Source organism: Podarcis filfolensis, assembly GCF_964270895.1.
Source record: "Podarcis filfolensis genome assembly, chromosome: 3".
Taxonomy (NCBI): Eukaryota; Metazoa; Chordata; class Lepidosauria; order Squamata; family Lacertidae; genus Podarcis; species Podarcis filfolensis.
This window is the reverse complement of record NC_139606.1, coordinates 8,618,632-8,635,578: the sequence shown is the minus strand read 5'-3', so window position 1 is coordinate 8,635,578 and position 16,947 is coordinate 8,618,632. Positions and strand designations below refer to the sequence as shown.

Below are 16,947 nucleotides of genomic sequence, written 5' to 3'. Positions count from 1 at the left end.
TTCCCACTCACCCTTTATTTTCCTCTCATCCAAATTTCTTATTTTAGCTCTCATAGTGGCAAGCTCTGAAAATTCTATCAACTTGTACAGCCATCAATCTTTTGTTGGGATGACCTCTTCTTTCCATTTTTTTTGCGTAATATATTCCTGCAGTTGTTGTTGCATATAAGAACAGATTGTGAGCTTCCTTTGGTAACTCCTCACCTATAATAGCCAATAAAAATGTTTCGGGTTTTTTGGGAAATGTAAATTTAAACATTTTCTTAAGTTCTTCATAAATCATCTCCCAGTAATTTTTTGCCCCTTTGCGATGCCACCATATGTGTATCAAGGATCCTTCCATTTCTGAACTGGGCTCATGATTCCAATGTAGCTGCTTTGAGTGCAAAAATTAGTTACAGAATAGCCAGTACTTTATCTTTCTGCACTAACGTTTCCAGTAAAAACTACTACACCATATTTTGCTTCATAATCCTGATGAATATTTACACTGGATACAGAGTGCTTTGCAGTTCGCATTGACCACATAAAAACTGCAAATGCAACTGAACCGCACAGAGCAACAGTGTATGATTTTAACCTTAAGAAAATCCATACTTCCATCATTAATGAGGGACACCATATCTACGCTTTTAACATCCTGATTCAAAGTACAATGGGGTAGTGAAAAAGAGCTAAGAAACTTACATTCTGTGTCCGACATCAGCCCAGTTTAGTGGAAGGACATGTGTAAAACGGCAGTTGTTAAATAAAAATGAATAAAGTTGAAAGGTGCACAGTAAAACTGAGTGACATGTATTCAGATTCTTGTTCAATGGGGTTATCTTGCAGCTACTTTTAAGCAGACTAAACTATGGGCAGCCAGCAGCTCTCTCACATATATATACATAGAATCATGGTTTTGCAGAGTTGGAAGGGAACCCGAGGGTCAGTTGCTCCAACGCTCTGCAATGCACAAATCTCAACACGCGGTCCCCCATCCAGTTGGAAACCATGCCGCACCCTGCTTAGCTTTGCAAATGTGCTAGCAGTTTTATTGCTGTGGTAAATGTATGTTAAACCACAGCTACCCTCACAAGGCTTCCCCAGCACTCTTACTGTGCCAGGGCATAGTTGTTTGTGTGCTGTCAGTGGGTATACTGAAGGTTACTTATTGTAGGATGACTATGATAGGACATCATGTACACGCAGCCCAGGATGAAGACATTACTGCTGTGGGGACAACCACATACAGTGGTACCTCGGGTTAAGTACTTAATTCATTCCAGAGGTCTGTTCTTAACCTGAAACTCTTCTTAACCTGAAGCACCACTTTAGCTAATGGGGCCTCGTGCTGCTGCCGCGCCGCTGGAGCACGATTTCTGTTCTCATCCTGAAGCAAAGTTCTTAACCCGAGGTACTATTTCTGGGTTAGCGGAGTCTGTAACCTGAAGCATATGTAACCTGAAGCGTATGTAACCTGAGGTACCACATTGTTTGAAATGGCAGTGGGGAGAAAGGGAGGGTATAATTGGGGGGGGGGGGTTAAGGCACTCCTGTTCCTCACTGCTGTATTCACTCAGCCTCTCAGATCCTTTTCAAGCTAAAAAATGGGGGGGGGTATGATTCTGTGTGTTCTACCCGGCAGCCTAAATTCTAGTTTTGAATGCAGGATCCAAAATACCACTTTCAAAATATCCTTTCCCCCGGTTACAAGCAGGCTTGCATTGACACACACAACTATGAGCAAGCCCCACACAAACAGGGGAAGATGTTTGCCATTCTATAGTTTGGATAAAGCAGTGTGGCTATAATATAACGAGAAATGCTTTCAGCTTAGAATGGTAGCTTTACAGTGATATTCCCAAACGTGATTAAATTAATTCACATCAGACAAGGCATATTCCAAGTGTTTATTCTGAGGCATAAAATCAGGACTTCATTTCAATACACTGATTATTCACGTACTTTTTCGTTGTTCATTTCCACTGATTATCTTCCAATTGTTTCATACTGTCAGGAAATACTCGAGTCAAGCATTGAGGTATTTTGCGTGGTGCCTGATATGGTCATTGATGAATGTTGCTATAAAGAAGTAACTGTGATCATAGCCCTGGGAAGGGGAAAAAGAAATCAAATGGTCAAATCTGTAGCCAACATGTCTTCAAAAGCATTGTTTTTTACAGCGCTATTCAGAGGCAGCAGTACTCAAGAACAAAGTAGCTGGAAAATTCGCCTTGGGTTCAGCGTACGCATTCAGTGTAATAAATTATCTAACCATCATCTATCTATCTGTTGACAGAGGAAGGTATCATCTACTTTTAAATGAAACTTCCCAGAACAACTTAAGAATGTGCTCTTGTAGACCGACAGAGGGATATAAGTGTACATATTGCACAGTATTAAAATCCTTTGGTACATTAAAAGTAAAGGTAAAGGGACCCCTGACCATTAGGTCCAGTCGTGATTGACTCTGGGGTTGCAGCGCTCATTTCACTTTATTGGCCGAGGGAGCCGGCGTACAGCTTCCCGGTCATGTGGCCAGCATGACTAAGCTGCTTCTGGCAAACCAGAGCAGCGCACGGAAACGCCGTTTACCTTCCCGCTGGAGCAGTACCTATTTATCTACTTGCACTTTGACGTGCTTTCAAACCGCTAGGTTGGCAGGAGCAGGGACCGAGCAACGGGAGCTCACCCCATCGCGGGGATTCGAACCGCCGACCTTCTGATCGGCAAGTCCTAGGCTCTGTGGTTTAACCCACAGCGCCCACAATTCAAGAAAAAGGGTTCATCCTGTTTAGTAATGGCTGGCTGTGGCTCTCTAGGGCTTCAGATAAGGGAAGGTTCCCAACCCTACCTGGAGAAGCCGGGAATTGAAATTGGGACCTTCTGCATGCAGCGCAGAACACAGGAACTTATCCTGAGTTACATCACTGACCCATTTACAATGGCTGGCAGCAGCTCTCTGGGGTTTCAGAAATGGGATCTTGCCAGCTTCAAGGTTCTTGTATTAATTTACAAAGCCCTGGGCAACTTAGGTCCAGGGTACCTCAGGGATTGGCTGAAACCTTGTACCTCAGCTCAGTCAGGAGCACTGTTATTCATTTCCCAAGCTGGTGAGGCTCGTTGGAGAACAATGAGAAACCGAGCCTTTAATGCCATCAGCCCAGTTCTATGAACACCCAGAAGGGAGTCGGTGGCGCTGTGGCCTAAACTGCTGAGCCTCTTGGGCTTGCTGATCAGAAGGCCAGCGGTTCGAATCCGCTTGAAAGGTTGAGCTCCTGTTGCTCTGTCCCAGCTCCTGCCAACCTAGCAGCTCGAAAGCACATCAGTACAAGTAGATAAATAGGTACCACTGTGGCGGGAAGGTAAATGGTATTTCCTTGAGCTCTGGTTTCTGTCACGGTGTTCCACTGTGCCAGAAGTGGTTTAGTCATGCTGGCTACATGACCCGGAAGCTGTCTGTGGACAAATGCCGGCTTCCTCTGCCTGAAAGCGAGATGAGCGCCGCAACCCCAAAGTCGCCTTTGACTGGACTTAACTGCCCAGGGATCCTTTACCTTTTTTTACCTATGAACACCCACTCAAGAGAGATTCAGCAGGCACCTTCTTAGCCAACTATAAATTCCTGCTGAAAACGTTTCTATTACACAAGGCCTATGCAGGTTCCCTACAGGTTCTGATGGGGGCCCTTTTAACTACTGTTCATGGATCATCTTCCATGAGGAAAAGCTGTTTTTATTTTGTCAAGCCATCAGGAATTAACAAGTAGCATTTGTTTGTTTGTTTACTGTTTGCTCTTTAATTTGTTTGAAAGTGTTTTGGGTTGTTTTGCTGATTTATTTTTAATTCTTTAAAAGAATGAATGTAGTATTCTTTAAATTGGTGTAGTGGGGTTTTTTTGGGATGTGTGTGAGTGAATGAGAGAGGGGAGCAGACAATATCTAAATAAACCTGAAAATGATAATAATACTGCCTCAGGAGGCAAAGAGAAGCATCATCGACCTTTACTACTGAAAATTTAACACAAGACACAAAACGTTTAGGACATTACCTGCTGCATTCTGAAGACCACTGGGATTTTGCGCTCTGTGCAGGCAGCAATGAAATTATCAGGCAGCAATTGCCCTGCTGTAAGGAACTGGTCGTCTTTGCCTTGATCAATCAGAATGTCCAAAGAGGGGCCTTTGTAGGACTTCACAATATGTGTAGCATCGTAAGCCTGCAACGGATATAGATACATTCACTTCTAAAAACTGCAGCATCCAGACAAGAGGTTATCCATATTGACCTTTCCTCCACACTTTCCAGGCATAATCTGCACTTTAAAGCTCTACGTCTGATTGCTCTTTGTAGGCTTCAGAGCTTTCCCTGTAAAAATCGCTCTTCAAAGCGAAAGCAGAGCAAAGGGCAATCCACAGAAAATTTGAATTGCCGTTCATTGCACTTCAGTTTTAAGGAGAGGGTTTTTGCACAGAAACCAGTGGGGGGGGGCAGTGCTTGGACATGCAGCTTTAAAGCCTGAGCCTGTGCCTGAAAACAGCAGGGCAAAAGGTAAATGTGGATAAGCCCAAGATCTCACAATACTGGAAAAACAATGACCAACAGAAAGCGTCACAATTCCTATCCAATTTACAGTCAATTCCAAATTAAAATGCAACGCTGACCAGGCTCACATTCAGTATTCATAACAAAATAAAATAAATAATATAAAATAATAAAATCCTTCCAGTAGCACCTCAGAGACCAACTAAGTTAGTTACTGGTATGAGCTCATACCAATAACTAACTTAGTTGGTCTCCAAGGTACCAACACGGCTACCTGCCTGTATTCAGTATTCATATTACACACAGATTTATTTTGCAGTGGACATAACAAACAGAAAGTCAACAGCAGATAAAATGATTTATACTGATGGATGGAGTTTCGGACGTTCCTTGGTTGACTGGTAACAATGACATCACTGTGAGCAAGAAAGTGGACTTTTAAGTGTAGCAGCAGCAGCCAAAGAGGCCGATTTGCTGTAGAGTGAATGTGTTCAGGAGCCCGTTTGCCCTTCCCTTTGAAAACTTAACTCTGCCACTATTTCCCAGCCTGTCTTGGAAAATGTTCTGGACCAGAGACTGGGAGTAGCCAAGGAAAGTGAAACAATTCTGGCTTGCTTGTTCTTTATAACCTACCCCATTTTCTTAATTTTCAACTCCAACACGGGAGAATTCTGGAAACATTTCTGCCAGGAACCACGATTCCTCTCGCACTCCAGAAGGCTTTACAGTGTTACAACCACAAGAATGAAATGTACAGGAGTAAGCAATGCCAGCAAGGACGCCGCCTAGAGGGAATTGGGGGGGCTAAGGCCCTCCCATATCTAAGGAGAGGACCGGGCCCCCTCAAAATTCCATGGTGACTATGAACACATGCCACACAATGTGCTCACCTCACTTGCGCACGCCCTACGACATGCTCGCATCATGCACGCAAGCCACACCACATTAAATAAATCATGGCATTTACCTAATTTTAAGACCTGCTAAGGAACAGACTACCATTAATATGTCCTGATATGTAAAACCACAGAATCCAAAGAGAGTGCACTTCCTTTTTCCCATGACTATATAATTTTATACCGCTTTTCGACTGCACGCAACCTGCCTTGCCTTTTTAAAAAAAATCTATATTGATGAAGCAGTTTGATGGCGCTTCTGTGGTTATTCTACACCATGCTGATATTTCCAGTACATACCTCCCATTTGGTTACATCCGACCCCAGGTATCCACTAAAAGCTTTCTTCCCCCACGGGCACTGAATTGGGTTGCAGATTGGTGCAAAGGCTGAAACAGACTAGTTAGAAATGGAAGATTCGAGGAAAACAAAGCGACTGTGTTAATATCTGAATCTAGATTTCCCCCAGCAACTCTGAATTTTTAAAAACTGCATTTGTAAAGTTGTAGAAAACAGCATGGTTCTAGAAAACAGCTGCTTATTTTCACCTTTTGTCATGTGTAGGAAAGGACAGTGCAAACTCATCTTGTCCTGGTGTATGGACATGTATAGAAATAACACAATTTTTATTTACTTTATTTGTTTCTGTCCCCATTTATCAATATATCTTCAAAGGATTGTGCCATACGTCAATTTGCACCGCCTATTAATTGTAAACATCCAGAATGCCAATCTACTATATACAGTGGTACCTCGGTTTTCAAGCATCTCGGAAGCCGAATGTTTCAATTTTCTAACGCTGCAAACCCGGAAGCAATTGCTTCAGTTTTTGAACACTTTTTGGAAGTTGAACAGCTTTCGCTGAGTTTCCCCCCAATTTCCCCCATTTAAATTGCAGACTGCCCTTTGCACCTCAGTTTTTGAACGTTTCGGAAGTCGAACGGTCTTCCGAACAGATTACGTTCGAAAACTGAGGTACCACTGTATTTTGGAAAGTTGTTTGATATGTATTTGGACATCTCTTAAAATAGCATAACTAAATTTTACATGATGGTTCCTGATATCAAGGAGCAGGTTTTTGTCTATGTTTGGATATAATCAGACAGCATTTTGAATCAAGATGGTGCACTGAACCTTTCAAAACTGCACTGAATTTGACCACTGATTTAAAAACCGCACTGATAAAGGTGAGTGCATCTCTTACTTTTTCAGGGTAAATTTTGTTAACATTATCTCTCTTTGCATCATTATCCAATTCCTTTACTTTATTCGATATACATTAAAAAAATTCAGAATCTTACTTTGTATTTTCCGGGATTCTTCAGAGCGAGGATTAGAGCACCATGACCTCCCATTGAATGGCCGGAAATAGAAATCCTCCCAGAGTCAACTGGGAAATTGGCATTTATCAGATTAGGTAACTGGAAGACATCAACGGGAAGGAAATAGATGTGAGTATATTAATATTCTGACCTACACAGGATAAAAATAAAATACAACTAGGGTCCATCTCTAGAGATCAATGACTCTTGCCTTTGTCCAACACTTTATCAAACAGCAGAACATATGCTGCCCAATAAGCTTTCTGTGGGATATATTGGCTACAAAGAAACAGGGAAACTATCAGTAAACTACTCAACTTGGGGAGATTTTACTATAAGAGTTTCAGGGGTCCTTACAAGTACCGTATTTTTTGCTCTATAGGATGCACCGGACCATAGGACGCACTGGACCATAGGAGGGGGAGAACGGGGGGGGGGATTCTCCCCCTCTCTGCTCAGCGCCCCTTCAGCGAAGCAGTAGGAGAAACAGAGCCCCTTCCATTTCTCCTCCCACTTCGCTGAAGGGGCGCTGAACAGAGAGGGAAAACTGTGCAGCGCCTCTCCAGCGAAGCGAAGCCTGGAGAGCAAGAGGGATCGGTGTGCACCAACCCCTCTCGCTCTCCAGGCTTCAGGCGGCTATCCGCAAGCCTTCGGAGCGCAGCGGGAACTCCTGCTGCGCTCCGAAGGCTTGTGGATAGCTGCCCGAAGCCCCCGGAGCGCAGCGGGAGTTCCCGCTGTGCTCCGGGGGCTTCAGCGAAAGCAATGCGAAGCCTCCGGAGCGTGGGGGAAGCTCTCCCTCTGCGCTTCAGAGGCTTCGCGTTGCTATCGCTGAAGCCAAGGAGCCTGCATTCGCTCCATAGGACGCACACACATTTCCCCTTAATTTTTGGAGGGGGGAAAGTGCGTCCTATAGAGCGAAAAATACAGTATATGACGGCAGAGCAAGTTTAAGGAAGAAATGCTATTGCCTGCACACTTAAAGAGACACCAGGCCTTTCGCTTGCCTTTGGTGATGTTGGGCAAAGTTAGGGAAGATGGTAAAAATTCATAAGGAATTACAGGGTACCATATTACAGAATTTCTCAGAGCAGAACATTAGACCCTCAGAGCTTGAGTGCAGGTGAGAAGATGTGTGAGAGGAAATGCAGGACAAATTTACAGGTGCCTTATTTTCACAGAAATAAAGTGCAAGTACCAATGCCAGATCTTGCCGATACAGACAGAGTTGGGCGTCAGATTTTTCTCTCTGAGTCCAGATGCATACTCATATGTATCTGACCATCAGACTTACAGTAGAAGGATGGGGGAGAAAAAGTTGGGGAACCCACACCTTGTATTATATCCCATTCTATATTTACATCAAGAGAATTGTACACAGGCACGTTAACCAAGCCAAAAGTCACCTCATCCTTTATGTAAGAGTACATGCGATAATTCGTTTTCCACGGATCTTCAGTGGCATCCACGTAAAAACCAGCTCCAGTGCCAAAATCCCAGCTCTCATCTTCTCCTTTAATATTGCACCCACCTACCATGGAAAGAAAGTCTACGCTGATAATCACCATTCACAACACAGGAGTGGCACTTTTCCTTTATGTTCAAGCGGCTTTATGTGCATGCCTCTCTTTGCTTGGCAAAGGGTTGCCGGGCAGAATAGCCTACCTGGTAACGAGGAAAACCTTGCACACTTAGATGGACTTTACTAGATGAAGAGCTAAAAGCGCATGCAACTGTCTAGCCAATTGTGGGGAAATAAAAGGCAGATCTTAAGTGTGTGCTGTTCCCCACCACCCAGGAGGAAGATGCATTTACAGGAAAATCTGCTTATCAATGCTGTATCTGTGCTGATCTGGCAACTACTAGAACTGCACAGGAGAACATCAGTTGGTTAGGAAGGCCCAAAAAAGACTCCATTTTCTCAGGGTCTTGCGAAAGAACAATGTTAAACAAAAATTGATGATCTCCTTCTACCAGGCCACAATAGAAAGTGTCCTTTCATACTGTATAACAGTGTGGTACACTGGTTTGACAGCCACGGACAGGAAGTCCCTACAGAGGGTGGCGAATACAGCACATGACATCATGGGCTGTCCTCAGAGTTTGCTAGATGACATCACAGGAGACTGCTGCCTCAGGAGAGCGAGGAAAATTCTTAAGGACGACTCACACCCTGGCCAGCACTTCTTTAATCTCCTACCTTCGGGCAGGAGATACAAAAGTATAGTCAGCCGCACCAACAGGTTAAAGAACAGTTTTTATCTGTGGGCTGCTGGGCTGCTGAATGGGAAAAAATAGTGTACAGTGGTACCTTGGGTTAAGAACTTAATTTGTTCTGGAGGTCCGTTCTTAACCTGAAGCTGTTCTTAACCTGAAGCACCACTTCAGCTAATGGGACCTCCCATTGCCGCTGCGCTGTCGCAGCACAATTTCTGTTCTCATCCTGAAGCAAAGTTCTTAACCCGAGGTACTATTTCTGGGTTAGCAGAGTCTGTAACCTGAAGCGTCTGTAACCTGAAGCGTATGTAACCCGAGGTACCACTGTAATTGACTTCCGACAAGCACACAGAGCGCAAACAAGATTGAGTGTATGGGGGGCGGGGCTTGTTTAATTTTACTGTACACAGGTGGTGTAGTGACAATAAAGTATTATTATTGTTATTATTATTATTATTGATACAAATGGACAAGATTCTAGGTTTGTAAAAAAAGGTTTGCTTAACTTACTAGTAATACACACAGCTACGTAACAGCAATAATTAAAAGCAATTAATTTGATGTTCATTGGCCTAGCACTTACGTGGGCTGGTATCTGGGGCAACCACAACAAGGCCTTGTTCAGCTGCAGCTTGATGGAAACCTGCTTTCGTTATGAAATTTTGTTCTGTGCACGTTAATCCTGAAAAGACAGAAGTGCATTGTCATGGCAGGAGCACTGCCAATAGGGTTCTGGCTCAGAAGCTATCCAAGTGAGCGTGTTTTAGCCCAAAAGTAAGAGGATGCACTTTCCACTTTGAACCATTGTTTATATCTTTTGATATTGTTGGGCCTAAGTGTCTAAATTGATTAGCCTCAAAGTATAACTTCAAAAAAACGAATTCCCCCATCCTCCCAGTGATAGATGTTTATATAACAGGGCTTTTTGTTGTTGTTGTTCCAGGTTTTTTCTTTCAGAAAGATTCCAAACATTTTTGCCACTCATTTAGCTAAACGTTGCTAAATGTCTCCCCTAGGAAGAACTGGAAAAGATAAGTAAACCTAGGCACTACAATAGTTTTAATTGCTGTTATACAACCAATTAATGACAGCTTCTCCCCTTTAATTTTCAGAATTTCCTTCCATAAAGGGCACATAACTTGCCACTATCAGCCTGTTTGTTTGTTTGTTTATAATCTGGATTCTCAGATATATAAATTGCATGTGGCAAAGTGGTATATTCAAACCACTTGATTATTTCTCTTCTGTTCTTTCGGTGGAATATGATGGAATAAAATATCTGATATTTTTACAATTTACTTGTAATTCTGCCACCATGCAAAAGTTATTCAATTACTGTTTAACTGCAATTAAATTTTCTTCTTTACATTTTTTATTAATGTACCAGTAGACAAAGAAAACAAAAAAGACATTGTGTTGACAGTGAATATTTTTTTATTACACATAAGTTCTCATTCATTGTTGAAGAGTAAAGAAAGTTCCACTAGACCTGAAATGCTACCATGTTTAAATTAATCCTAATAATACCAGTAGCAGGAAGCGAAGAATTTCCACAGGCACATATAAGAAGGGAAAACAGATTTTTATGAAAAGGTCTTTCTTTGCAATCACACCGACCAATTTACTGCCAGTTTTTCTGACTGTGAAGTTTGCCAGTTTTTGGAGTGTCTTCCCTGAGTGGCAGATTTTTAAAGAGCCTACCAATTTTTAGCAATCTTCATAAGGGCCGTTCCTACCAAAACGTAGGACATGACAAATAATGCTCTGAGGGCCGCTAGTTAGGGAGAGAAGGGCCAAAGTTGGAACAGGGTGTGCAATCCATTGGACTATTACAAAAAATCTGTCAAACATCTTAGACAGAATAAACATCTGGAACTAAAGAACAAACCCACCACATATGGGTGAGTGACCGTCTATTCTCTGTTAATTATGTGGTCTATAAATACCTTAAAGGGCTATGTGACACCTCATTAGTAATACAGCACCTTTCTCACTGGAGCAAGATGCCACCTGGGTGTGAACTTCAACACTGATTCTCTAAATTCTGGCTGAAGCAGTTGTAAGGAAGTTTTCTAATTTAACACTAAAGCTTGAGTCTCTTAGGGTGTCAGATTTTGTCCAGCGCCTAACAGCATCTTGCAGAAAGAGATGTGCCACAAATTATCTTATCTATAAGCCTTTATTGAAGCTCAGCTGACAGCAAAAGCAAGGCAGTCTGGCTTTATCACTGAATCACAAATGTATCTAGATCAGGGAAGTCCAGCTTTTCATACCAAGTGGACCACAACAGCACTCAGACATGGAACCTGTGGACCGCAAACTGTTTTGCCACATGGAGCAAGGGGAGCAAGTCAAAATTGACACTCCGCTGCCAGTCCTTCTGCTGCCTTCCAAAAAAAACAACCCGAATAAGCAAGGTGTTGGGCTTTGGGAAGGAGGTATGAGGCTCTGGCAAGGGACGCGGGTTGTGCTGTGGGTTAAACCACAGAGCCTAGGACTTGCCGATCAGAAGGTCGGCGGTTTGAATCCCCGCGACGGAGTGAGCTCCCGTTGCTCAGTCCCTGCTCCTGCCAACCTAGCAGTTCGAAAGCACGTCAAAGTGCAAGTAGATAAATAGGTACCGCTCTGGCGGGAAGGTAAACGGCGTTTCCGTGCGCTGCTCTGGTTCGCCAGAAGCGGCTTAGTCATGCTGGCCACATGACCTGGAAGCTGTACGCCGGCTCCCTCGGCCAATAAAGCGAGATGAGCGCCGCAACCCCAGAGTCAGCCACGACTGGACCTAATGGTCAGGGGTCCCTTTACCTTTATGAGGCTCTGGCAGGGTCCCAGAGCCCTCCCACCTCCTTCCCAAAGCTGGGAAAATGCCAACAAGGTTTTGGGAAGGAGGCAGGAGGACTCTAGGACCCTCTCAGAGCCCTCAAACTTCTTTCCCAAAGCCCAGAGCCTTGCTTACCCAGGCACAAGGGCTGGAGGGGGGCATAAAATGGTGCAGAGGGCTGCCATAAAAGACATTGAGGGCTGCGAGTTGGACCAACCTGATCTAGATGATAATCTACAAAAACACTTTGCAATCTTGTCTGGGCTATAAAATTGGTGGAGTGGGGCTTCTTGCTGTCTCCCTGGCAGGTGCTGCTCCCTGTTTAGGGATGCAATATAAGGCTCCCTTGGTATGAAAACTCCCTTTTCCTAGTGGTACAGACAACATTTTGGGTAAGCTTCTGTCACTACCTCAATACACTTTTGTTTCCCCAGGCTTCAAACTTATGGTGGGCCCATTTAGCTTGCTGTGATCTATAGAGTTTTGACCCTGCGCTGTTTCGTAGAATTTATGTTTTCATTTCTTTTAAATATTTTTATTATTTTATTTGTTGTTTGATCTCTTCCTGGAAACCACTTTGTTATAATTTTTTGATGAAAAGTAGTATATGAATCTCTGAAATAACTATAAGAAGCCTACTGAAATCACACCTACAACATGTTTGAATTAATTTTAACCCCCTTTGGCAATATCTTTTTCAAGGGCCACTTCAGATTACTCACCTGAGAGCCAGTACAATACAGGGCATTTCTCAGCTTCTGCTTTGGGTGGCAGATAAACCCCAAACTTCATTTTGCATTTCAGCTCAATGCTGTTGACAACAAAATGCAATTAACATGGACTAACGAAACTCGAGAAAAATAATGTCGCTTATAAGAAACCGCAACCTCCGATCAGAGTTGCCAGAGGCTAACACTCAAGCCGCATGCTTTATTTAACTACTTAAGAGTGTTTTTGTTTCCCCGCGGAAATCAGAGCAACTAATTCAGTCAAGGCAAGTAGAGGCAGCAGACAATTGGAGCTGCCACAAGAAGGGACAGGATGCAGATTATCAAAGAGGGTCTACCTAAGCTTCCAAGAAAGCAAAAGGAGACACACGAGGGACTGAGCATAGAGACTGAAGGGACAGAGTGGAGTACAGTGGGGTGGGTGTGGCTAATCTGTGGCCCTCCAGATATTGGACTACACCTCCCATCATCCCTGCCCACTGACCATGCTGGTTAGGGCTGATGGGAGCTGGAATTCAACAGCATCTGGAGGGAGACAGGTTTCCCACCCCTGCAATGAACAACTGGACTTTCACTGAAAAAGCAAGGAAGATGTAGTGATGGTTAAGCTACTAAAAATGTGATTAAAATTGAAGAACAAAAAGATGCTTTCTCAGTACTTTGGTATGACACCAAAGCCTAAATATCAACAGAACTGCTATATGCAAAATTGTTGTCTGCCAAAAAAAACACCAGGAAGGGGCAAAAATGAATATGCATTTGTTTAGTAATTAGCTGTTGTCCAGCCCCAAACACATAGGGACAAATTTTCTAAACTTTGGTGGCTATGGGTTATAGGTAGTGGGTAGGTTGCACCCAAAGGCTTCTGCTGTGGCACAGGGCAGGTGCAGGAGGAGAGGGGGGAAACCCCCTTGCACTAGTGCTAATCCTTGCACTAGCGTTTTCATTTAGTATTTTTATTTATACTGACCCGTGGGTATAGGCCTGCAGCATAAAGGTGCTATTCAGTGTTATTCCCACTCAAGAATAGGTCAATTCAAGTTAATGGACATGGCTAACTTAGGTTCATTCATTTCAGTGGGTCTACTCAACTAAGTAGGACTTAGCTGAATATAACCCTAACCCCAGGGTTGCAAAATATCCTTTAAAAAAAATTACATGAATAAAACATTTACCTGTCATGCTCAAACACTTTCTGAAAACCACCGAAGCATTTATTGCTAGAAATTTCTTTCAATGCCATGATCTCCGCTGAAAACAAAGACGGGAAACTGTTTTAGAGTTGTACTTATTTATTAAATTTGTAAAACACACTTCACTCCATCTTATGGTACTGAACTCCATAGCTGAATTTACAGCAGCCTCATAACAAGAAGATAATTCAGGCTGAAAATATATACACTTACCTGGGAGTAAGTTGCATTAAACTCAGGAGGGCTTACGTAGGAGTAAGCGTGCATGTAAATGCACCATAAAGCTTCTACAACAGATAAAGGATTTTCCCTACCAACCTACAGTTTTTCTTCACAATGCCATCACCCCTAGTTATTCATAACACACACACAGAGACATTCTTCAATATATAGATTCAGATTTCAGAAGGCAAAAAACTGAGACATAACTGTGTGCTGTATTTGGGAAGTTTGCCTTTGTTTTCCTGATTTTACAAGCCTGTTGGCAGAGCCTAGAAAACAGGGTTTCCTTTCTTGGTTCCCAAACTGGTGCCCAGACTTGGTGCCCAGTCTAAGGTCAGTGGTCAGTTTGATCCAATAAGATCTTTCTCCCTTAATCCAAGGTGCAGCTGGAGGTGGCTGTGCCACTGAAGAGAATTCCAGGACTCAACTTTTACTATTCTATCACATGTTCCTAGCATGGGAGGGGATCTGGAACTGAGCCTGCCAAACTCAAATCGTTCAATTAACCTTTGGCCAGGTTGGAAAAGATTTTGCAAGGATAGGAGTTGTAGTAAATCTGTTTGAGAAGTTGCTGCCAGGGAGTTGAAATCGTGCTATTTGAGGGCAGGGGAGCATTTTACTGCTTGTGCTCTTTCACACCTTTTTATTGCTACATATGGTCAGTGCTATCTTTAGGCCAACCAGATAGCCACCTAGGGTGCAAACCTCCTTTGAGGGGCACAGTTTTATGCAGATTAGCTTATAAATTTCCGACAATATTTTATTTTTAGTTTTTATTTTGAAGAAGTTTATCATTTCTACAAGATGTTCATTTTTGAAAATTGCAGTGAGCAATTTTTGGTGTGTGTGCAAATTGATAGCCTTGCCAAGGGCATAAAATAGCCTGGTAGTGGGCACTGGGTATGGTAACTTACTGTTAAACCTGCATTTTGAAATATTTGTGATTTTTATTGTGGGTTTGACTTTGGTTGTAAATCCTTTCAGGGCTTCTTATCCAGTGGGAATCAAAGAACTGTAGCGTTGCAAGGGACCCCGAGGGTCATCCAGCCATACAGGAATCTCAGCTAAAGCATCTGTGACAGATGGATATTCATCCTCTGCTTTAAAACCTCCAAGGAAGGAGAACCCACCACCTTCTGAGGGAACCCACACCATGGTTGAACAGCTCTTACTGTCAGAAAGTTATTGTTTAGTCGGAAGACCCAGGGTGTGTGCGTGTGGTGCTATGGGTCACTGTGTCTGGCTGCTATTTTTTACTTATCACATTTGTATACCGCTGTTCATGGCATAACAAAACAGAATACAGTGGACGCTCGGGTTGCGAACGTGATCCGTGCAGGAAGCACGTTCACAACCCGCAGCACCGCGTGTGCACACTTGAGGGTTGCGATTTGGCGCTTCTGCGCATGCCATAGCTTTTCCCTTTTCTTGCGAGGAATCCTATTCGGAATAAGGGAATTTCCCTTTAAAAAAGGGAAACGTTGACAGCTTTGGCGCATGCACAAAGCGCGATTTAGTGCTTCTGCACATGCGCCAAAACCCGGAAGTAACCCGTTATGGTACTTCTGGGTTCGGCGCGGTGCGCAACCCGAAATCGTACAACCCGAAGCGTCTGTAACCCGAGGTATGACTGTAGAAGCACAAAATATGTAATAAATAATAGTATGTAATAATAAAAAACGAGAACAAAAACCCGAAACGAACCAATACCACCCCCACTCCCACAAACCCAAAGGTCTGGTGGTTCGAGACCCCCTTGGGGACAGCTGTGGGCAAAAGATTCCTGCATTTGCAAGGGGCTGGACTAGATGGCCCTTAGGGACCCCTTCCACCACTACAATTCTCTTAAGTATAAAGGGAAGTGCAAATGGAATAAACCTAAACTTTGCCTGGCCAGCAGTGGACAAACTGGTTCTGTTAAGTTGTGGGTGAACATATCAGACGACACAGCGATTCTTCAGACTGATCTTGTTTATTCACAGACCCAGAACAGAACTGGGCTGAAGGGTTCGGCCAGCCTGCTTATATAGAGCTCCCCTACAATGCAACTGTAACCACTTTCTGTAACTATCCAATCACTGAACGTCACTTTCAATTCCTTATTTGCATATGCGGACCTGAGTGAAAACTATCCACAGTATCCCCCTGCTGGCCCAGGGTGAGAACTTCAGTACATAACAGGTTCCTTTATTAATTCCCCACAACTGTTTATATTCTTTTTTTTCTTTATATTCTTTTTTCTTTTCGTTTTATTCTTTTTCTTTTACTATTGTTAACTCTTTTTTTGTTATGTTTATGTATGAAAAATAATAAATATTATTGTGGGGGGGGGGTAAGATTAAATAAATAAATAAGAAAATGCACGATAAGAAAAGTCAGGAAATATGATTACGACTGTGATATGGTTTTATGAAATAATGATATTGGAAACTGCTGTATATAATCACTAAGAAATTCAGATGGAAGAGACTAGAGGAAGTCAAGTAATATGTTTATGAAGATGGATTTTAATTAATTAAGTTTTAGTTTATGTGGTGATTTGATGTATTTTATGTTTTATATTCTTTTTTCTTTTCGTTTTATTCTTTTTCTTAACTCTCTTTTTTTGTTATGTTTATGTATGAAAAATAATGAATATTATTGTGGGGGGGGATTAATTCCCCAAAACTGACCGACACACAACACAAAAGCAAGCTTTGCAAACCGCCTCAGCCACAGGCTGCGTCTGCCTGTCGAAGCGAAACCAGCACCAGGGAAAGCAATGGCGGTGTGTGGAAAAGAGGGAGCTATCCTTTCCCTGGAGGCACTTACCGTCCTCCCCAGCTGCCTTTCTGAGCTCCGCGGGTGGGTCAAGCGACACCAAACTCCCCTCAAAAACTTGGCCTTGCCTCTCTCGACGAGGGTCCGTTTGCTTTTACCTCACACACGCACAAGCGCGCGCTCTCTCTCTTTCTCTGGCGCCGCGAGGCTTCATGGGAATCGTAGTCCCTTCGCCGTGCACTTCGCCTTGCTCTGCGCGACGGCGGG

At 43.2% G+C, this 16,947-nt stretch overlaps 1 protein-coding gene across 2 annotated transcripts; it reads right to left on the bottom strand.

Moving 5' to 3' along the window:
* Positions 1-1,878: 1,878 nt before the first annotated feature.
* Positions 1,879-16,929, bottom strand: ESD (esterase D). Of its 2 annotated transcripts, XM_083606753.1 has the most exons (9): positions 16,732-16,929; positions 13,681-13,756; positions 12,500-12,588; positions 9,543-9,641; positions 8,149-8,273; positions 6,725-6,844; positions 5,724-5,822; positions 4,034-4,201; positions 1,879-2,092 (listed from the first exon to the last, which is right to left on the bottom strand). In XM_083606753.1, the coding sequence occupies exons 2-9, from the start codon at positions 13,746-13,748 to the stop codon at positions 2,012-2,014; spliced, it is 849 nt and encodes a 282-aa protein (XP_083462879.1). In that variant the 5' UTR covers positions 13,749-13,756; positions 16,732-16,929; the 3' UTR covers positions 1,879-2,011. The 2 variants fall into 2 exon arrangements, with proteins under 2 accessions (XP_083462879.1, XP_083462880.1); XM_083606754.1 differs by lacking the exon at positions 12,500-12,588 and having other exon boundaries at positions 16,732-16,848.
* Positions 16,930-16,947: the final 18 nt, after the last annotated feature.

What these genes read in the sequence shown, in the direction of transcription:
- ESD (XM_083606753.1), bottom strand. Translation starts at nt 13,748, where the DNA reads ATGGCATTGAAAGAAATTTCTAGCAATAAATGCTTCGGTGGTTTTCAG. An exon ending in TGTATTGTACTGGCTCTCAG is followed by an intron (nt 9,642 to 12,499) that starts GTGAGTAATCTG and finishes CTGTCTTTTCAG; the next exon opens with GATTAACGTGCACAGAACAA. An exon ending in CGGATGTAACCAAATGGGAG is followed by an intron (nt 4,202 to 5,723) that starts GTATGTACTGGA and finishes TATCCGTTGCAG; the next exon opens with GCTTACGATGCTACACATAT.